Source organism: Onychomys torridus, chromosome 12 (assembly GCF_903995425.1).
Source record: "Onychomys torridus chromosome 12, mOncTor1.1, whole genome shotgun sequence".
Lineage (NCBI taxonomy): Eukaryota > Metazoa > Chordata > Mammalia > Rodentia > Cricetidae > Onychomys > Onychomys torridus.
The window spans coordinates 14626897-14649799 of record NC_050454.1 but is presented as its reverse complement, the minus strand read 5'-3'; the positions used below and the strand labels follow the sequence as shown (position 1 = coordinate 14649799).

General features: G+C 45.5%; 1 protein-coding gene across 21 annotated transcripts in view; it reads left to right on the top strand.

Annotated features, from left to right (window-relative positions):
- The window catches only part of Kalrn (kalirin RhoGEF kinase), a 599822-nt gene that overhangs the window by 386220 nt on the left and 190699 nt on the right, over positions 1-22903 (top strand). For all 21 annotated transcript variants that reach the window (XM_036203323.1, XM_036203328.1, XM_036203326.1 and 18 more), the window contains exons 26-33: positions 2400-2469; positions 5047-5136; positions 9366-9458; positions 13887-13998; positions 15941-16131; positions 16559-16660; positions 17917-18059; positions 21107-21209. In XM_036203323.1, coding sequence (XP_036059216.1) covers positions 2400-2469; positions 5047-5136; positions 9366-9458; positions 13887-13998; positions 15941-16131; positions 16559-16660; positions 17917-18059; positions 21107-21209 — 904 coding nt within the window. The remainder of the gene's footprint in view (positions 1-2399; positions 2470-5046; positions 5137-9365; positions 9459-13886; positions 13999-15940; positions 16132-16558; positions 16661-17916; positions 18060-21106; positions 21210-22903) is intronic.

Sequence of the window (22903 nt, the reverse complement as noted above, 5' to 3'; positions counted from 1 at the left end):
CTCCGGATTCTCCCCTCTCTCATGTTCCAAGCTCTCTCTTCCCCCAGGTCATCCTTTCTTAAAACAAGTAATAAATCCTTTGTTTAAGAACAGCTCAGAATTTCTTTACCCAGTTTCCCAGATGTTCTAACCCCTCCCCTGGGCACTATGCAGCCCATCATGGCTCAGATCTGAGTTCCTGCCCATGTCTTCTCTGAGATTCATATAAATGTCAGTGTGTAGAATGACCTTATAGAGACTATCCAACACCTTGTGAAATGCCCCTTCAGAAGACATTGTGCTTATATTATCTGGTGTTCCCTGGGACAGGGACCACACAAGAAATGTATATTAGAACTCAGTTCAAGAGAATAAAAGAAATGCACATATGAAACACACACACACACACACACACACACACACACACACACCTACCTCCTTACTTATATACACGAAGACGGGCCTGATTGCCTTGGTGCAACAGAAATGTTTCTCTCCCTTAGTGCTTTGAGCTAATTTTGATCCGTAGTTCTAGCAGTACTTAGCACTTCTTCCTATCTCTATTTCAGAACTCATAGGAAATGTTTCACCTACAGTCTTTTAACGGCAGCAGCAGACATGACACTGTATTGATTTTGAAACTGTGTGTTTACATTTCTAAAGCCCAAATTGCACCTGTAAATGTTCTTGCTCCACAAATCAGTTTAAGAAACTCTAAAATTCAGACTTACTAGGAAAAAAAGTTCTTCTGGTAGCTCCCCAAATTTTTAAATGCCTGTTTTATTTTATTAATCTAGCAATTATCATGTATTGTAGACAAACTTTTAAATTACAGAAATGAAAATGTCATGCATGATCCTACCAATCATTATTAACATTCTTGCTTGCCAGGTATGTTTAAATTATATACATACTTATTTTTTACTACCAAAATGTCTTCCTATCTCATTGAAAACATAAACAGCATGCATAACATTTGTAACCACTTAATCAATTATAAGAAACTGCCAAAGTATATAGATAATGGTAACCATAAAGAATAAGTCAAATCAAAATGAACTTTTTTCCCTGATGGTAGAGGTAAGTAGTGGGATAATGCAAGATCTTTTCATTTAGTTTTTAAAGTGCACATTCATGAATTTTTTTAAATTAAAATTGAACAGAAAAGTTAACATTGAGAAGTCTTAGCTTTCACCCTATTTCTTCACCTGGTTCTCTATGGCAATGGTTTTATTAGTTCCCTGGATTGGAAATAGAATACATAGTCCCTGATTAGACATCAGGCAATAGCATGGTCTCCTGTACATTTGTTCCACCCCTTACTATTTCCACTTTGATGGTTAAGGAGATCTTCCATATGAAGAAATAGAATAAGTGTTGTCTTTTGTGATGGTAGCAGTGGGCGTGGGGATATGTCTACAAAGTATTCAATTCTGTGGATATGCCATAGCTCAGGTATTTTGTTCTCTACTGACTGTACTTGCTATTATAAATGGCATCATTATTAATGCTGTAGAATATGTGTCATCTTATATGTACAGATAAATTATGTGGAGAAATTCCAAGTCTCCAGAAAACATTTTGACTTTGATGATTCTATCAAATTTGATTGTATCAAATTGCTCTTTGTAAAGACTACATCATGTCCCCCTCCTAGAAGTAAGCTTCCTTAAGGCCTCATAATTTTTTTTTGTTTCTTTGAAAGATCTTGAGTACATTTTTAAAAGAAAATTTCATTCTCGTAATGCTGGCTCATTAGAACTTATGTCCTGTAAATCTAACACTATTATTTCATACATTAACTTGGAGTGGGAGTAATCACTTCTTTATAATGTGTTAGCATAGAAAAGAGCCATGACTTAGTCACCTACATGTCCAATAAGCCAGTAATGCGATTCCACTTTAACATACACTGCGATCCCCCTCCCCCGACAGCAGAGTCTCCCCTTATGATAGCTGTATGACAATCCTTGCTCTCAGTGGAAGAAGAAAGCTGGAAGTTACAAAGAAGCCCATAAAGGATTAAACTTATTTCCATCTCATCTTTGGGTTCATTCTGGGTTTTCTTAATATTTCTGGGTTTTTTTAATGTTTACAGTATGCTCAGATTATTGATTAACACAATAAATTTGGAATTGCTGATAAAATGGAAGGTCTAATACAGCTACAGTATTTCATTATCTATTTTCATCTCAAATTCATGAACCTCTGAGGAGGAACTGTTTTAAGTAGCACTAATTAGTCAATTACCGTAATGTTAATCAAACAAGTTCCAATGTAAAAGCCAGCTCCTCGCCTTGCTTACAAAGCACAGAATCATGTGTAGCTGAGCCATAGTTGTTGTATTGACCCCAGTACAATCGTCTAAGTGGGGTCCTCTATACCGAGGTGTCTGACGCAGCCTTTCTCTCCCTTCACAGCATCTTCCTCAAAGAGCTGGAGAAGTACGAGCAGCTGCCTGAGGATGTGGGACACTGCTTTGTCACCTGGGTAACCAATCTCAATCCCTCCCCTACTGTTCGTGTTTTCCGAGGTACACCTGGAGCCCTGCTCCATGCCTGGCCTGAGGACTGTTGTTGGTGCCAGTCTCTCTTGGGACCAGGTGCTGCAGGAGGCATCATGAGTAGACCTATGAAAGGTAGTACATGTCTGGAGAGCAGAGTGTGTGATGTCAAGTCTAAGATCCACCTCAGACTCTCTAAGAACTTTCTGAATGATGAGATAAGAGAACAGGAGAGTAGGAGTAGCCTACTACCCTTGTAGTGGCTCAGTCCACCAGTTGCTTTTCCAGGATGTAGATCTAGAAGAACTTCTGTCCAGTTATTGGTTGCACTGTTTTCCGTACTGGAGAAGAACATACTCCTGTACTCTCCATCCCAATTTTGACTTGCAGGTTGAGTGTATGGTTGTCCTCTGTCTCAGTGTTGTCACCATGGTCCAAGTCAGTGGGCAAGATGTACCAGATTCTAATTCTCTAAACTGGAAAGGTAGACTTCTGTAGCATCCCCACAGCACACAATTCTGAGCTCGGACTTGTAGATATGAATTCAGAGAAATCTGGGAGTCTACTTACAACACAAAATTCAACTACACATCCTCCAGGAATTCTGCTCTGTGGTTATTACCAAGTGGTAATCTGTACCCAAAATGGCTTTTCAGAATTCCTTCACAGTTTACAGAGAACTTATGCTTAGGAATAGACAGGATTGTGGATGTGTTTTATCTTTCGAACCTGGGTGTATCTTACATAAGAGACAGAACAGCCACTGACACATAACGAATAACCCTGCCAACCCTATAACTCAGGGCCTGACCCTACACAGATCTTTTTTGCATGAACTCTTAGTGTTTGCCTTTAAGCATGCTTTATTTTTTTTCACAAAGTCTAAGCAGCCATCTTATTTTGTGCCAGTATGTAAGTTGATGCATATCTCATAAATATGCTGATAAAGATAATTTATGATCCCTTGCACAGCCAATATAGAAAAAAAAAACAAGGTTGAACATCAAGAAAAGGGATTATTTTGTGTTGCTTTGGGCAATTTGGGGGTTCTTTTTGAAATCAACAATAAGTATGGCTTATCATCTCTCAGTAATTATGAGTAATTCTTAAGTAGTATAAAGCCCCTGAAATTGTTTCAGAAAACCTTTGGTGAATGGGAAATTCACCTTTTGCCAAGAATTATCTCAAGGAGATTTTCTTATATTTTAAAGTCTGTATATAAGTACAGAGCAGGAATGAAGAGTAGAAAGAACCACTTACAATATGTTGAATGGCAGTGGTTAAACAAAAAGCCCAGTTGCTTTGGGCTTGGCCATTTGTAACTATGGGAATTTGAGGTCACTTAAGCAATCTATGCAGCATTCTGCTCATCTGTAAGAATAGCTCTAAGGCTTACGGTTTAGGGGTGGCCTGGGGATCAAGGGATGCCATGTATGTAATACGTAGGACAGTGAAGTCTGGTATCATGAGTACATATGTGCATTGCCCTCCAGGAGAGGCTATCCCAGGTGTTCAAAAGAAATGGAAATGGACAGTGGCTCACCAATGGGAAAAAACAGTCACCAAGATTCACCTTTCAGGGGGGGAGGGGGGGACTGAGGTCATGAGAGAAATAAGTGAATTTTTACCCAAGCATAAGTCTGGGGCTTGAGGTAACAATCCCTTTGGGAATCATTGTTCAGAAAGTGGGAGAGGGGGTGACCCTCCCTTCTTCCTCCACCCTCATCATTACTCATGGGAAGTTGGAGGTGTGAACAGGCTCCCAAACTCCCTCCAGTGGAGGCATTTGGAATATAAGCGGACTTCCCTCGGAGAGCTTTGCACATTTTTCACTGTATTGAATTTGCCTTGATCGCCTTTGTCCTTTTTTCAAGAGAAAGAGCATAATTATTGATGATTTGAAGTGAGGATAATCGATAAGTAAGTTCTTCACAACTTCAGAACATGTTATATCATTTTGCTTTCTTTCCAACATAGCCTGGTGTTAAACTGAGCTTCCATTCAGCAGGCTTTTTTTCTGCATTCCAATAGGAAAAAAGCTTCCATGGGCTGAGAGAACACATGCCACTTTTCTTAAGGAATTCAGACACTGTCCAGCCCATGCTGGGTCTTTCAGGCATTGTGAAGAAAGGAAGTTTATCAGCTAGCTTTATGTCAGCTTAGCACAAGCTAGGGTCTTTTGGAAAGAGGGAACCTCATTTGAGATTGGCCTGGGACATGCCTGGGGGCATTTTCTTGGTTGATAATTGATGTGGGAGAGCTAACCTCACTGTGGGCAGGTCCACCCCTGGGCTGGTAGTCCTAGGTGCTATAAGAAAGCAGGCTGAGCAAGCCGTGAGGAACAAGCCAGTAAACAGCTTTCCTCTATGGCATCTGGTTCAGTTCCTGCCGTGAGTTCCTGCCCCGACTTCCACGGATGGTAGACTACACACCACAAGATGAAATAAACCCTTTTTCCCACAACTTGTTTTTGGTCATGATGTTTTATCACCATAGTAGAAACCCTTACTAAGACAGAGAGGCCCCAATGGATGCTTATCTTGTGTTGTCTTTGTTCTTTTTAGGCAGACAAGTTTCAGATGTATGTCACCTACTGTAAAAACAAGCCTGATTCCAACCAGCTGATCCTGGAGCACGCAGGCACCTTCTTTGATGTAAGCTGTGGTTTTCCATGGTCAACGGTCCAGGAGCAGGGAGGGAGGGAAGAGATACTTTTCTGCTTTGCAATAAATGTTTACCCTTTCTTCCTTGTTCTTCTTTACCAGCCACACTAAACCTTCATCTCATGGATAAAATATTTTGAAAAACTAGAACAAAACAGTATCTGTCTTTTGTTCTACCCCATCTCATCTCAAAAGTGATTTTTGACAAAGCAAATATTTTTTTCTATTTCGAAACCAAACCTAGCAAGGCCTGTGATGATATAGCTGATGCTGCTGAGGTGTTTTACTTTCTCAATCAGTGGTCCAAAGGCATGGTCACTGGGCCAGGCACATCAGCATCACCTGAGGATCTTTCTCAAGTGCAAATTCCCCACTTCAGGTGTGTTGACAGAACCTCCTCTGGATGCAGCCCAGCATCCTGGCTTGTAAGGGGTCCACCAGTGTCTATGACACCCACCCCATCTGTGAACCACTTCACTGAAGCCTTTGTTTGCAATGTGAATACACACTGGAATTTACCAGCTGTCTTTGAAAAATCCCTGACTCCTCTGCTTCAGATGCATAGTTGGCCTGAGTATGGCTAGCATTGGGGTGACTGCCAGAGCTGCTGAAAACTAGTGTTGTGGTCATCAAGAGAAGGGAAGGTTGGGATCCCCCCCCTCTCAGAACCTCGGCTGTTGAATGAAAACAGCCTTAGAGGTCAATGGAATAAATCCCCTTAGTGTTGGTCCCCCTAAAAGAGAGTGACCTATTGGCTAAAAAGTGGAAGGATCAAAAAGGTATTGCAGGACACAAGGGATGTGTGAGACAGAAAATTAAAATGAAAAGTGAAAGCCAGTGCAGCAGACTGGAGCACCGATGACCTCTGCTGGTCCTGTCAGAAGTGACAGAAACTTGTTCAGCAATGTGAGACAGCTGTCGGCCCATCTTGCTGCCCAGCTGCTTTCGTGGCTTCCCGGGCATTTTCTATTGCATGTAAGATAACAGGATAAGCCCCCCGGGAGAATACAGAAATGTTACAACAGGAGTTTTGTACTCTGGTTTACAAAATAAACCTCGTGAGCATCATTCTAGGCTGACACCAACATAGTAGACTGATTCTGTGGGCACCTTGTTGCTTGGGGAAGGGGTAGTTTGAGTGAGAGAAGCAAACATATATAGCTTTTTAAAATAGATAATTAATTTGGAAACAGCCATGGTGTCTGAAATTGGAATTCCTGGGGTAATATAAAACCCAAGAAAGTACTTCTCTAAACTGGTACTAGGATTTATCAGATATTGTATTGAATCCTCTATATTAATGCTTTCTTTGATTGACAGTCCATTTCCATAAGGTATCTCTGGTTGATTAGTTATCAGCAGTATCCAGAGGGGTCTCTTTGAAGTTGTAAATGGATATTGTCCTTCTTCCACTTAGCATTTTAATAACACAATTTCTGTGCCCTCAGAATGCCTCAGGTCTATCCTTGCCCAGCATTTCCTTTGCCTAAGATTGTGTCTTCTACACACAGACACATGTATACATACATACATATCATGCTTCAGAATGTTTCCTGTTCTTCACAAAGTCAAATGCTGCATCCCACACAAACCCTGCTCTTTATGTCTGTGTCATAGAATGTGTGGCAATTTGCTGACAGATGTATCTTTCTGCACACGTTCGCTCCCTCCACTTGCAAACCCTTGAAACTTAGCAATGGATTCCTGATTCCTGTTTGTGCATGTCTCTCTGCCTGCTGCTATATTTCCAAAAGTCCTGCTTTCATTATGTCCCTATTTCTAGTCAGTTTATGATGGAGGGGGTGGAGTGTTGTTGATCATACTAACTTAAGCTGTCCTCATCATGAGCTTCCCATTTTAAAAGTAGTTTCGTATTCCGCTTTCCTGCAGCCATGACACTGAGATCTTAGTGGATATCTTCTACAAACTTCTGGACTGAAGTGTCCAGCACAAGATTTGTTCCACTCTTTAGCCCTTCCTGGTAAGAGGTGATGCAAGACTTGTCAACTGGGAGCACACTGGAATCTAACTGCCCCAGATGTAGTCTGTTAGAATTACCCAGGAAGCATTTCTACACCATGCAGATTCTCAGGTTCAAACTCTAGAGGGCAGTGTAGAGCCAGGTGTGTCCATCTCTAGACAAGTCTGCTGCTCTCTCCAATAGGGTTGCTCTTCCAGGGAAGCTTGGGAAGCTCTGTGTGCCATGTCCACTTCCTACATCATTGGTATCTTACAGTAAAGAAAACAGATTAGCCCAGCATTTCCGAAATGTGTTAAATGTATATGGAATTTATCACCTGTAGGAGATGTGTTTGCATTTCTAATGTCCAAACTGTGCTGTTCAGTGGTCTTGCTCCAAGGTCAGTTTGGGGTACCCTAAAATCTACACTTACTAGGAGAAACATGACTATCAACAATGACTTCTGCTAGAAGTCCCCCCAATTTTTAAACATCTTTTTTATTTCATTAATCTAGCAGTTACCATATGTTGAATACAAAATTATCAGTTGCAGCTTACAGTTACAGTCATCAATGATTCTAATATTGACCTCTGACCTCCACATACACAGGTACACACAAGTGAACATGTGTACACACATGTACCCCCCACATACAGAGCAAGTATGCACATTTATTAGCTGTTAGCAGGCTTCCCATCACTAGTCATCAGTAACTCAGGTTCTGTATCTATAAATCTATCCTGTCTGGACATTTCCTATAAACAGAATCATGTAATACGTGACCTTTGGTCACTGGCTCTTTGACTTGGCGTAATGTTTTCAACAGCCACCTCTGTCTGTACCTCCTTCCTTTTTATGACCCAGGGGCCCATTATATGGCTGTGCCGTATTTGTTTTTCAGTTGATAAACTGATGGACATCTAGGTTGTCCATGCATAGACATGTGTTTCCATTCCATCTTGGGGATGGAATTACTCAATCACATGGTGACTTTTTATTTATGTGCCTGGACTCTTGTGAGAACCTGCTAGTTGGCCTGTTTACCCAATCCCGTCCCCCTCTGCTGTGACTAGTCACATTTAGCCCCTCTGAAGTGGTCACTGTGTATCTATGGTCTTGACGAGCTACAGTATTTTGGCATTGAAAACCTTGCCTTCAAATCCTTTTTATTCCCCCCCACACACACACAACTCAGCTCCAGCAGTTATCTAACTAGTTTTGCTTGTCGGTTCTTGTCTTGGTGCCTTTCCTAACTTTAGAACCTGCCTTCCTTTACTTCCTTCCTCTGTGTTGAGGCACGGCCTTCATTATTTTCTAACACGGTGATGACTGTGTTAGCCCAGATGGGGCTTTATCTCCGCTAACCACCCTTCCGGGTGATCTCTGTTTTCATTGGCTGTGGCAGAGCCTACCTGTCCTTTGCAGTTCTCTGGTTTCTGTGTGTTGCATATCCTCAGCTAGATATAAGCCTTTTTAGTACAAGGACTAATATACCCTTCTCTGCTTGCTACGCTTGAGACTGGAAGGTGATCATTTTGAAATAGGGTAGAGGATGGTTGAACAGAGGCACCAACAGCAGCTAGAGGCCATGGCGTTGGCTTGGGTGTGAGCTGTGGGAATGGAAGGATTTGTCACCATGCAGAGGGGACATTGCTAAGAGTGACTCTGGTTTCCAGCTCAGGAGAACTGGGGATGAGAGGTGTTGACTATAGTGAGGAGTGTGTAAGACACAAAGTAATGATCTACGCTGGGGTGTATTGCCCCGGCAGAGGAGGGCTGCTGGGAAGAGCATGGCCTTGTGCAGTTTTAAGGATGGTGCTGGTGGACGGGACTCAGAGACTGCTCCTGCCTTCACATGGCTCTCCCTGGCCCTGCACTACCTGTCTTCCTATCTTTTGACTTAGTTCCTTTCCTCCCACGGCCTCACCTCTGCTCCCCTTCAGCCTGCTGCTGACCACTCGCTCCTTTTCTGTCTTTATCTTTCCCCAGTTCTGTTCAGTTTCCGCTTCTGGTTCATGAACCTGATTCTTTCCCAGAAGCGTCTCTCCTACTGTTGCCGATTCTCATGTCTCTCCGTCTCTGTACCTTGGTCTCTCGTGTTTCTCCATGCTTTCAACTCCTACGCTGGCGCTCTCCTAAAGAACATTTTCTCATAACGTCTACCTTTGTCTGTCTTTCCTTCCTCCTTACCCTGTCTTCCTCCATTGTGTGTGTGCACACCCTGTTCTCTGGCTCACTGCACCTCTTCTCACCCTGCAGGAGATCCAGCAGCGGCATGGCCTGGCCAACTCCATCTCTTCCTACCTAATTAAGCCTGTCCAGAGGGTCACCAAGTACCAGCTGCTCCTAAAGGTACCTCCCCGCCCCACCCAACCCCCATTCCTGACCAGATGACCCCTCCTAGTAGGAAACCCTCACCAGAAGCCTTTCTTCTGCCTACAGCAGAGAGCCTGAGATGAGCCCACACCACCATTGCTGGCTCAAAACTGTGTGTCCTATCCCACAGAATTCCACGTGCCGGTTTGGGGGTAGAGATGAAGGAAACGGGCGCAGGAATAAGGTGTAATTATTTTTCACCTCCAGCTACTGTTGCAAGCTCTTGGTGATTATCACCTCAGGTATTGGCCAGCTCCTTCCTGAGTAGATTTCCTCCTGTGGGCATCCTCCCTGCTGGAACCAAGGGGGAAATCTTTGGGACACTGTGGTCTACACACCCATTGATATCTTCCCAGCTACTGTGCCTGAAAATCACAGGGTTATTGAAGGAATGCAGTCCAAAGGAAGGTAGTAAACTCAGTGACTTCTTCAGTTGTAGAGACCCATGTGTTAGGAGTGCTTCCAAAGCCAGCCAAGAGAGTGGATTTTCTTTCAAAGTCTAGTTTTTTTAAAGTTCTGCAGTCAGATTATGTAAAAACACTAAGTTGGGCTTATCTTTCTTATATAAGGATGTGCCCATATTCTAAAAATATGTCATTTCTATAGGAAGCCAGGAAAATTGAGTTAGGCAACTCGATATCTATATGTTTCTATTAATTCTTGAAGTGTAAGAGTGGAGGTTTTCTACCTTTTAAATATATTGTTGGTTGTTCATCTAATGAAAAGGATGAAAAGATAGTTAGGGGCTGGAGAGATGGCTCAGTGGTTAAGAGCACTGACTGCTCTTCCAGAGGTCCTGAGTTCAATCCCTAGAAACCACATGGTGGCTCACAAACAACTGTAATGAGATCTGGTGCCCTCTTCTGGACTGCAGGGACACATGCAGGCAGAATACTGTATACATAATAAATAAGTAAATCATTGAAGAAGAAGAAGAAGAAGAAGAAGAAGAAGAAGAAGAAGAAGAAGAAGAAGAAGAAGAAGATGATAGTTAGGGGACCTGTAAAATTAGTGTAACTTCAGAGAAAGCATTCGGTTCCATTGATGTTTAGAGACACCTGCAGAGTCTTACATAATCTAGCTTCCCCAAACCAGAAAGCCAGTCTGACTTCCAAACCCCAGGTTCTCATCATATGCTCTCCATCACAGCCCTGCTACCCAGGTCTCTGGGACAGCAGCACAGTGCTCATAGGTCTGCATGGAAGGCTTGAGGTGGTGCCTCAGGGGAGCATGCCAGTTCTTTGTTCTGTTTTCTGGGTGAGGGCAGAGCCATGCGATCAGCCTACCCTCCACCCTCCTTCCTCATCCTTTAGAAGAGAGCACAGACCATCAGGCCATCCAGCCCGGCAGAATGACTTAGAAAATTGCAAGAGACATCAGGTGCTGGGCTTTTACTGAGCCTGGGAATCATTAACATGGGGCTCCATAGTGCAGACCTCATGTTGGCTCTTGGGGCAGAATTGCTTCTGCTTCTTTATCTTTTTAAAGTTTTCATGTAAAGACCAGAAATTCCCAAAATGTTTTGGGGCAAGAAGTCTCTTCTTTAAAACTCAGTGTGATTCTGATATTTAGGCCACAGGAGCTATAGACTTCTTGGCCTTTGGATCTCAGGTTGCAGACTGGACTGGAGCCTAGAACTTCATGAACAGCCTTCTCTTTCCCTGTTCTGCTTGATGCTTGACCCTTCTAAGTTATCTTTTGTGCTGATAGCCTTTTTAAAAATTGATTCTTGTGTGGACCTGGAGAGATGCCTCGGCAGTTAAAAGCTCTGGCTGTTCTTCCAGAGGACCTGAGTCCAACCTACATGGCAACTCAGAACTATCTGTTAACTGTAGTTCCAGAGGATCTGATGCCTTCTTCTAGCCTCCACCAGCACCAGGCATGCAAATGATTGCCAGACATGCACAGAGGCAAAACACCCATGCACATAAAACAAAATCATTTTTAATTTCATTCTTAAAATTTATTTTTGATTTATTATTATTATTATTATTATTATTATTATTATCATTATTATTATTATTAATAATTTTTATTTACTTTGATGTATTACAAAGCCTTTGCAGGAATTGTAGGGTTGTGAGTTTTGAAAGAAAATAAACGCTGATGTTCCCAGCCGCATTGCCCGTCTGGAATCAGTTAGGATATTGTTCTAAGAGAAACACAGCCATTCTTGTCTCCATTTCAGCTCTGTAATGCTGAAGGTCCCTAAGATGACTTATGTGACAGAGGCGAGGAAGAGAATCAATCGAGGTTGGAATCAGCCTTCAGTAGCTGGAAACTTGGACTTCCGGACTTCCACTCTGAATTTTGTGTTTGGGGGACGAAAGTGTTTGTGCAGGGAATTGGGAGGCTAACAGATAAGGTAGCAGCGATTTTATTGCAGGGGAGCTGTAAAATGACTGTGAAAAGGGTAATTAGGACCTCTTTTAAAAATGTGCTGGTTGTGGAGAGCGAGGAGTAAAAATAGTTTGTTGAGCTTTACTATAAATAACAAGGCATTTACTTTCTCTTTGAAGTCACTTTAATTCCAAATAAATTGATATTTCATTATCAGTCTCCTCTGGGGCTTGTCACTTAGGTATTGCACAAAAGTGACGGTGTCATTTGGAGTGTTTGCTCGTCTGCTTGTAAATCTGCTGTAGCTGTCCTTTTCAGAGCCTAAATTAAATGTGCAGCCCTCTCCTTATCAGGAACTATTGTAAGGGCCCAGGGAGAATTTATTGGCTCTGCTGGTAGATTGGTAGACTTTCTAAATTGCTTATGGGGATTAAACTAATTGGTGTTTTCTGTTGCAAACGGAAGCCTGTTTCTCCTCTCTCTTCTGTGTTTTACCTCAGGCATTCTTTTGTTGATGTCTGAGAACAAGGTTGGGAGGGTCACAGGTAGGAAAGGGTGAGGACATCAGAGAACTTTGGGATGGTGGAAGTGTACCTTTCAGAACAATGATGACATTATGTCAACTGGTCAGGACCAAGGGCTCCAGCTTCCCCCAGTGTGTGCTCTCCTGGAACACCCAAACTCCTTTGTTCATATGGAAATGTCTCCAAGACAGCTAAGGAAAATCCAGGCACTGGGTTTTTGTTTCAGCTTCTCGCTAAGCAGGTATTTTCCCAAGTAGAAAGTTTTACTAATGAGTTTAATGGAACGGATAATCCTGAGACAGTGGGGAAGCAGGGAAAAGTCCAGAACCACCCGCAAGGTACGTTCCTTTCCTGCAGCATCAGAACATGCTCTGGCCCAGGTCAGCATCCACGATCTCCTAGTGATGTGAGCCTCACCTTACAGGTGTGTGCTTACTTTTCACTCAGAGAGCTGACTAGCTGGCCTCTCTGTCACTTTCCAGAGAGCTATGCCATTGAAGCCTCCGACTCCAGATCTGTTCACTACAGGAAGCCCTAGCAGGCCAGATATAGCCTGCTTCAGAGCATTCCACAGAAAAGTATGCTCCTGCCCCAAGTGCCTTTAATTTATCTGCCAGGACACATCATAATCATACTTACAAGGTGTGATCTCATGATCTTTCCTTCCTAAAGCTGCTAAAAGTATTTGGGGGGCGGGAGGGACATTCCAAAAGAGTAAGATGGTTGAGATGATCTTTTCCTCTACCAACCAAATACTGTTTCTCTCACTGGCATTTTCACGGGTGAGACTTCAATAGAGAGGCCAGAGAGACAGGACAGGAAGTAACAGGCTCTGTCCCGGGGGCGAGGGACAGAGGACATGGAGAGGATGTGAAGAGGGTATGGGGAGTCTGGGGTGGTGGACAGAGTGCCAGGTGTGCATTCTGAGTTGCATCTCAGACCTCCTTGGAGCCATGTCCTTCTTCACCCCAGTCTCCTGTGCGGTTATCACAGTCCCAGCCCAGAATTTCAGTCACTGGCCCAGGTCAGGAATCCCTGGTCCTTGTGATCTAAAACTCTTTTGTAAGTCTGAGCTGGTATAAACCCGTAATGTCTCTAGCCTCAAGCTGCTCCCAGCAGGATGGAAGTCAGTCCTCAGGTAGAATTGGCTGTAAATAAAAGTGACACTGGTATAAGCATTCAGAGACCCACCGTGTCAGCACTGGCATGCAGAGACCATGAGGGCATGGATGCCCTCTGTGTCTTCACAGCCCTCTGCTCTCGGCCCCCCTCTCCAGGAAGACAGCACAGTCACGGGGTGCTCTGGTTTTACATGTCTAGCCTTTGGAAAGTGGGTTGGGTTAACTTCATTTGGACTAGGTAGAACTCACCTGGTCCTTGAGTTTTTGACAGTAATCTCCATTTCTCTTTCCTCATAGCTCTCTCTGAGGGGAGTGTTACAGAGTGAGGCTGGCGCATCATTTACTTGATTGCTTAGAGAAGGGAGGGCTGTGGAACTGGGGAGAGATCCTAATTATGTCTGGACTTTTTCCCCCCCCAGGAACTCTTAACTTGCTGTGAAGAAGGGAAAGGGGAACTCAAGGATGGCCTGGAGGTGATGCTCAGTGTCCCCAAGAAAGCCAATGACGCCATGCATGTCAGCATGCTGGAAGGTAGCTGATCCCCCGTCCTTCTGGGATGCCGCCTCCATCCCTAAGACCAGGGAGTTTGTGTTACGTATAGGAGGGAGGTGGCATGACATCAGGCAGGGGGCAAGCCTGGAAAAGAGTTGTAAAAGCAGTTGTGAAATGGGACCTTGGCTACCTGTGTGAGGAGCACCGCAAACCAGCATGGCTCACCCCTGCCTCCAGGTGCCATGGACAGTGTGTGGACACCTTGCTGGCCAGGAGATAATCCAGCGCAGCTGGGGTCTTCCCTGTCTCCAGGCCAGAGCCCTGCAGACCTGTTCATATGCATGGTATTTGCATTGCCTTCACGGTCGGAATAACTGGAAATACTGGTTGCCCACAGTATATGCCAGTGGCTTTAGTGTGATGTGTGATATCGCCTTACATACACACACACACACACACACACACACACACACACACACACACACACCTTTCTTCAGTACTAAACTTGAACCCAAGCCTTGTCCATGATGAACAAATACTCCACTTTTTTTCTCAGACATGGTCTCACTAAACTGTCCAGGCTGGCTTTGAAACAGTGATCCTGCCTCAGTCAACTGAACACCTAAAGCCGTCGGTGTACACCATCATGCCCAGCTTCTTTAAAATAGAAAAGAATGCATGACATAAATTTACCATAGTGACCATTTTCTTATTGACTGGTCAAGTGGCCATCTGACTATATTCATCCACTTAACATATACTCACATTCTTGTGCAACTAGCCCTTTGTCCTTCTTGGGAGCTTAGCAAAGAAATCCCAGCCAGGCAACCCTGACAGAACTTTGGTCAGCTAGAACTGTGTTTTGGGGACCCAGAACAAGTGTGGTATGAAGTAAGGCTCCTGTGACATGGTTTTGATGGAGTAAAACAGACGCATAGTGAAACCAGCCTGGGGAAAAATAAATCTGATAGCTGCGTAAAGTCTTAACATTCCAGTCTGACAAAGCAGATACTAAGGAAGTAAGTATGTGGGCTTCTCTTTCTCTTCTGGCTTCCTCCCACAGAACCACCACTGCCACTACTGTCATCTAAGAGACTGGGCGTGGCCTTACTTCCTGGACTACCCTTAGCACAAGAACCCCTAGGTTTTGGGGCAATAGAGCCAATGTCTCTTCTCTAGACGAAGCACTAATCACCTAAAGGTGCTCCTGATGTCACAGTTTCCTCACCCCTGTGTACACCTGGCTCCCTAGTGCTAGGTGTCCTCCTTTATAAGTGCCCCATTCTTCCAAACCTTCCCTCACCCATAGACCCCAGCCAGCCACTCCAGTATGGACTGTGGACCTGTGTGATAGAGCTGGCTGAAAGTGTACATTTATGGACTCTCCTAACACCCACTAAACAAAAATCCCTTGGATGGAGAGAGTGTTCAGAATCCATGTTTTCACATGCTCTCCAGGTGACTCTCATGCATACTAAAATTTGGGAAACTTCTGGAAGATTTGAAGTGGTGTATAACTAGAAAGTGTTGGAAGCTTGTGCACCACACTGTTTAGAGCAATCAAAGAATCCTAAGGATGGGATAGAAGAAATGAGGCAATGGCAAATAAAATAAGAGTCTCCACCAGACAGTGTTCAACATAAGCCCCACTCAGAGCTAGGAACAGTGGGAGCTGTAGAGGAATAGAGGATCTGGGACTGGGGACTACCTGTTTGGGGGCCCTCAGCCCCTCTCCCATGGGAGGGAGAATCACATGGGATCTTTCAGAAAGCCCTACTATTGCATATGTGTATAGGAGCCATGGTGCTGAGGATGGGCAATGGGAGACGCCTAACTACAGTCCTACAGGCAGATATGCTGTGGTAGATCTCCATGGAAGCCTGTAGCCATCTAGGAAACCCTTTCTCCTAGGGGAATACAACACAGCCTCCCCTGAGTGTAGTGCTGGAGAAACTCCACAGTGGACATGGGTGTTTTTCAGGGTTCGATGAGAACTTGGATGTACAGGGGGAGTTGATTCTCCAGGATGCCTTTCAAGTGTGGGACCCAAAGTCGCTGATCCGGAAGGGGCGGGAGCGGCACCTGTTCCTCTTTGAGATCTCCTTGGTGTTTAGCAAGGAGATCAAAGACTCTTCAGGACACACGAAATATGTTTACAAGAACAAGCTACTGGTAGGTGGGGCAGGTGGGGGCAGACGAGGTTCCCCGCTTCCGTAGAACCCATGGCAGGAAGGGATATGGACATAGACACTTCACCTCTTCCCTACTTCTCTACTCCAAAGCTCTCCTGGACCAAAGCTCATGCCTCCCACTCCCACCCACATCCTCCACTTTCGTATCTTAGCGTTCACAGGTCTTTCTGTTTGCCTTCAGCGACTCCCTCTTCACCATCCCTCCCTGTACCTGCCAATCAGACAAAAGCCTGCAGGTCCTTTCATCCTGGGTGTAGGAGCAAAGTATCTAGTCTGGTGAAGCTTGATTGACAGAAGCCCCTCCCTCGGCCCCCTCCTCTTTGTTGCCTTCCCCTTCCTACCCCAGCCCTAAGTTTCCCCCACTGCCCTCCCCTTCCCCGCCTCTCACAGGCATTTCCTGTCTACAGACCTCAGAGCTGGGTGTGACCGAGCACGTGGAAGGCGACCCCTGCAAATTCGCCTTGTGGTCCGGGCGCACCCCATCCTCAGACAATAAGACAGTTCTCAAAGTAAGTACTGCTTTCTTCCAGGACAAAACCAGGGTCAGGGGAGTGGGCTAGGGCAGAGGAAGCAGGCATGGAATGCCAACAAACCGGGCCTAGAGACCACTGAGCTACAGGGTCCCTCCTGGGAATGACAGAGCCATGCAGGTAGTGAGAGGCAAACTCTACCATGATGGAATCTCAGAGGCAGATGTTTTCCTCAAGTTCATAGAGGGCAGAAAATGACCCGTTGACCTCCCTAACAAGGCCCGGTCAACTTGGTTCTGTCCATATGTCCCTTTCCAGTGGCAAGAGCAACCAGCCTCTTAGCAAAGGCACCTTGAGTCGTCCTTTGTTTGCTCAGCAGTTTGCTCTAAATGTCCTCCATGTACAAGGAGCTCGGTTTAGTGCCATAAAAAAGAGCCGTGTGTAAGTTGTGTTCCTTATTCCCTGGAAGTGTGTGTTCCAGAAGCTGCACTAAATCACAGCAGTCTGGAGGCCCAGAGGGCAGGTCAGCTCTCCAGGTTCAGCTTGGTGTTGAGTCCCCCGTTCATGCTGGCACGAGCCTGACTAGGAAGGGACACGGCAAATAGAGCTCCAACTTGTCACTTGCTAGTCAAGGAAGTGTTCATCACCAAGGAACAGATGGCCCGGCTCAGGCAAAAGCTTCACAAGTGTCTGCCCTTAATTTGCAGGATAGGTGCTACCCGGTATGAAGAAGAATTACCTGAAAAAGGATCTAGGAAGACAGTGGGGTATCACTGGCATGAGAGCGCCGCTTCTGATAAGCCCATTTAGCAGCCTGGAACTGCAGTACTGACTGTCAGCCTGTGCAGGCTGTGTGGGTGTGACAGCTGTTAAACATCTTGGCATATACCCATTACCCTGTTGGTCAATAGCCACTGCTTTCAGATGTCACAATCCTGAGTGCCTCCAGAGCCCCCTAGGAACCACAATTTAAGTGGTAACCCGGACCCAACAGAGTGCAGTAGACACTGCCCCAGCTCCAGGGCCAATCGCGGATTAGTCAGTGCTAATAGCAGATTAGTCAGTGCTTAATGAATTGTGAAATATTTTTATAAGTCCCCCATAAAGTCTACATTGAGTCTTGAAGTTGGCCATCTCTGAAATTAAAGATTCAAAGGATAAAAGGCTAAATAAACTCCCCCCAAAAATTTAGTGTCTTTAGAATAACAGTCTAACCTGTCAGGAGAGAGTTGAACATGGTTTTATGGGCAACCAGAGCAGGGGTTCTCAATGTTTCTTCCTGTGGCACACTCTAGGCTTCCAACATCGAAACCAAGCAGGAATGGATCAAGAACATTCGAGAAGTGATTCAGGAAAGGATCATTCATCTTAAAGGAGCTCTAAAGGAGCCAATCCAGCTCCCCAAAACACCAGCCAAACTGAGGAACAATAGTAAGAGGTAACCAGCACCTCTCCCCAAGCACCCAAGGGGGACAGGGTGACCCTTTGTTTCTTGAGGGAAGTGTGCTCTCCTCCATGTAGAAAGACCCACGAGTTCTGCCAATGGTGAACTCTGTCATCTCTAAACTTTTCACCGGTTACTGCCCATCGATGCAGCTGGGGTTCTCTGAGCACTCTTAAGTGTGCTACCAGGAGGTGGGAGGATGTATAAGTTGAGTTATTTCCCCCCAAGAACCTTCCAACAACCATGTCTTGCACATGGAGTGGTGACAAAGGAGCAGTGGCCTCTGGAGAGAGTAAACACGGTCAGACAGGGGACAGGGATGGCTCTCTGAGGAGACGGGGAAGGCTTCAGGAAGGAGAGTCCCTTGAGTGGGAAGACCTCCACACTGGTTGGATGGTGGAGGAGTTTGTTTGGCACTGGGGTAGGCTGCAGCTTCCGTCATTCCTCCTGAATGGTCAATGACTTTGGGCGGCAGAGGACCAGTTGCTTGAATGTCTCTGGGCCCTTCTGAACCCTAGCTTCCTCTGAGCCAGTGCATGGCTTCTGAGGTATCTCTTCCTCAAGTCGCCATGTGGCCTGATCACTTCCAACGACTTTGCTGAAGGACGTTTAGAGAAAAGCATATAAAAATCTCCCATATATCTTGAGGAAAATATATATACACAGCATAGTGAGGTCCTGAAAGTAGTGGTCACTGTGGGTCACTGGGGTGGCATGCTTCCCACTCCTCCCCAGCTCACAAATGGCACAAGTCAGAGGACTTAGTTGACCATTTGGTGTCAACCAGGATCAGCAAGATGGTGACCCGTCACAGAGTCAGGGTGTTGGAAGGCTAGTACTGAGAGAGGCGGTGCCCCAAAGAAGAGTCTGACTGAAACAGAGACACCTCCAAAGTGATGGCCAGGATCAGATCACTTCCCCAGGGCTGCAGGGACCGATAGGACTCTATTGAAAAAGAGCCCGTCTTAATTTTATGTGCTTATGTCTGGCCCCCAGGCTTATGTTAGCCCTGGAGATAGACCCTGCTTCCAGGAGGTCCTGCCTCAACAAGGAATATAGGAAGGAAAATATCAAGAATGGATTGTCCGGGACCTTGTGAGAAGGAAATTTGGTTGAGGCTGATGAGGGTCGCTCTGACATCTGAAATAGAGTTGGAGAGTTTCTAGAACACATGAAGGACATGTCTTAGAAATGTCCCCCGCCTTCTCTCTCTCTCCTTCGTCTTCTCTTAGTCTTCCTGGAATGGAGAGAAACCTCACAGACTCTGCAGAGAACAGCCAGGAAGTCTGTATTTCCATTAGCTTGGCTTCCTGGACATAGCAGCAGAGTTTATAGAGAAGAACATTGGCTTGAGGGATGCCACCCACACTCCTGGATCGGCCCTTTTAGCCCCCAAGAACTGGCTTCATCTGGAATGGACCAGAAAGGTCCATAATAGGTCCAAACAGCAGGAAGCAGAAAGTACAGGCAGATCCCAACCATCTCCAAATGGGGGAGGGGAGAGGTGGCCCAGACTGTCCAAAACAACAGATGATATGAAAGCTTTTTATTTTGGGTTTTGAAATGCGTCACATGATTTCTTTTCACAGCAGATTTTGCCTTCCTACGAATGTGTGGCTTATGTTATTAAAATAAGTTGGCATTTTCCAAGCCCACAAGTGGTGGTAAGAAAGCAGTCAACTTAGAAATGTTCTACATGGGAGAAACTGCTTTTTCTCACAAAGATGCCATATGCACACATATGTACACACATGGGCACCCTCATGCACACACACATCCATTTACACTCACAGATGTAAGTTCATGGTCAGATCATGGTTGTTCAGACTCTGTGAGATGGAGTCATTATGTATGACACTCTGCCCATGGGATAGGGTTCTCCAGCATCCAGTTTCCCTCATCTCTCAAGGCTTTTACCCCTCTGCAAGCAACATGGAGTGGGGGTGACGTTTGTGAAAGTGTCCATGGGAATGGTTGTGGGTTCCTCTGCTAATTCCTTTACCCTCAGCCCACATCTCCCAAGTTTTCCCGAACACAGACTAGTCAGCAATGCCCGGGCAGTTGTTCCCTCTACAGCTTGACTCTTGGTTCAGCACAGAGTCAGGACACAGCCATCCTAAGGCAGAGTGCTAAAGAGCACTGTGGTGTCAAAGCTGGGCAGCTGGGACCCAGGAAGGGGTCCAAGTGCTATAATAACATCAAGGAGCAGAGCTGGCTCAATGCTGCTCTGGACAATGCTGTTCCCAGCCTTGGAGAAAGAGCCTTCCCCTTCTGTGTTGATGAGAAATCATCACAAATAAGTATGAAATCAGAAAAATCTGCCAAAAAGGGGACAGTGAAGGCCCGCTCCACTCAGCATCCATCTGGACTTTGCCAAAGATAATCTTCCCTGGAGGAAATGACCCAACCCATTTTCTCCAGCAGAAGAAATACAAGTAAAGAAATGAAAAAGCCAGCTTAAGTTTCATGACACATGCCTGTAGTCTCTGCTTGGGAGGCTGAGGCACGAGGCTTGCTTAGACCCAAGAACTCGAGGCTGGTGTGAACAGCATGGTAAGACAGCATCTTAGAAAAAGAAAAAAGAAAAAAAAAAATAGAGTATCTTATCCATTGTTTTTTTTTCCCCCTGCACCAGCAGCAAACCAACCCTCAACCTAGTTTTAACATGCAGAACCTTGAACTCTGTGGCTACTGAAAAGGAGCCTGGTAGCTGGCTAGAAGCCCAGGTTCTTAGAACTATCTCCCTACTGCCTGGATTAGACTCAGTCCTACTTTTTGTCGTTTTTAGTGCTCCATGGGCTGGAAGGGACAGAAGGCATGTACGGTGCTGTGCTCCATAGTGTAGTGATGGTGTGCTTAAACGAAGGAGCTTTCACTGAAATCACATCGGCTGTACCCACTAACAGGATAATGTTAGACAATCCCTGCTAGGAATGTCGGGCACCACTTTGCCACCCCAGCTGGGAAAGCCTTGTGTGCTCTAAACCCACAGTGGCTCCCCCCACCCCCCCCCCTGTGTCTTTTCTCTCTTCTTCCTGCAGGGATGGAGTAGAGGATGGTGACAGCCAGGGAGATGGGAGCAGCCAGCCAGACACCATATCCATCGCCTCCAGGACCTCTCAGAACACGGTGGACAGTGACAAGGTAAGACAGAGTCCCAGCCTTCCTTCCCTCTACCCAAACTTGGGGTTGGATTAGCCAGCCCTGGAGAACTGTGCTCAAGATTCCTTCCACTCTGGAGCCAAACAGCAGGAGCCAACTGTATCATGCCACCAAAGGCGGAAGGGCAGGGCTGGATTGGGAGAGTCGTACAGTGTGAAAAGGTAAACAGTGAGCGAGGCGAGGTGTCTGATCCCTCTGAAACGCCCCACTGGGCTGCTGGACTGCTCTGCCTCCGGAGAATGTACCTCAGAGAGGCTGAGGTTGAAATAGTGTCCTGAGACACCAGTAGCTGTGACTGGCTCATATTTACACTGATTTGACTGGGGCGTATTTCAGAATTCGACCAAAGGTTTGGGAAATAGCCACATGGACACTACTCAGCAGGAGCCTTTGACCCAAAAGGACTCTAGTGGGTCAATGATACCCTTCCCTGACCATGCACTTGGGGCTTAGTTTTTGAGAGATTAGAGGCAGAGGGACCAGCAAGTGTTATATGAAGGACAAAGCCGTCATCTAAGAAGATCACTTGTCTCCCACACCTTGGAGCGACAAGCACCATGAGGACCTCTGAGGAGAATGCAGGAAAGAGACTGTCCCCATGTATTTGCTTAGGCTGCCCACAGAAAGCAATTGTTGGATTCTGTAGCAGAGAGTGGGGGCCCAGCCCACTCACAGTCACTCCCCCACAGTCCGGAGTAACCTACTGCTGCATATTCGTAAAGTTCCTGATGAAGTCAGACTTTTCCAAACACTACTTGGCCCTAGTTCCTCCAGACCCGGTCCTGCAGGCTGCCCTTCAGCCTCAAGCAATAGGCTATGTCCACATTTCCATTTTAATTGTCTAAGTTACGGGTATTTTTCTGCATCTGTCAGTTTTTTTTCCTTACTGGGAAAAAAAATAATAGGCACTGAGATCTAAGTGTGGGGACTGTGCCCTAAACCTGCTGAGATAATGGCACCACCTCACCCTAACCCCACTTTATTAGAGTGCTCAAGGACAGTCAAGGTTGATTCCACCTGGCTGCTGCCGCCATGTTTTAAAGCCCTTCCACTAACAGAATAAATGGAACATTTGAGGTTTTTTTTCTACTTATAAAAACACAAAGGAAACTATGGCCTGTTGTCTGACCATATAACTAGAGCATCCTATGAATAAAAGCGTTCTTTTTTTTAAGCAGCCCCTGGTTAGTAAGTCAAGTGTGATATTGCCCTTGTTCAGACATAGACTTCTAGCTTGGTTGCTGGAGGACTCAGCCCTCGCAGCTGCTAACCCATCTCCCAGGATCCTGACACAGACAGAAACCCCTGTGCGGGGTGGTCCTTTGTCTATTTGTTTTCTTGCTGGCACGGTAGATGAGGCTAGACTACACCCTTCACGGCAGGCCTTTTATTATGAATGAAGGATGCTAGTTCTTACACTTTTCTCTAAGTAAAACAGAGGGTCCTCCGAGTGACTCACCAAAAGACATTTCAGTGGTCAGTGTTAAAGCAGGGATTAGGGCTCAGACCTAATCAGTGTCATGCTTTCCTCTCGCTCTAGAAGCCAGAGCATTGCACTCTCGGTGCTGAGTGAACCCAGCAGGGTGTTCTTTCTACACATGCTACACACAGACCAGACACATATTCCTGTCAGAGCACCTGCCATGTGCCACACTATGTGCTGGTTACTGTGGAGA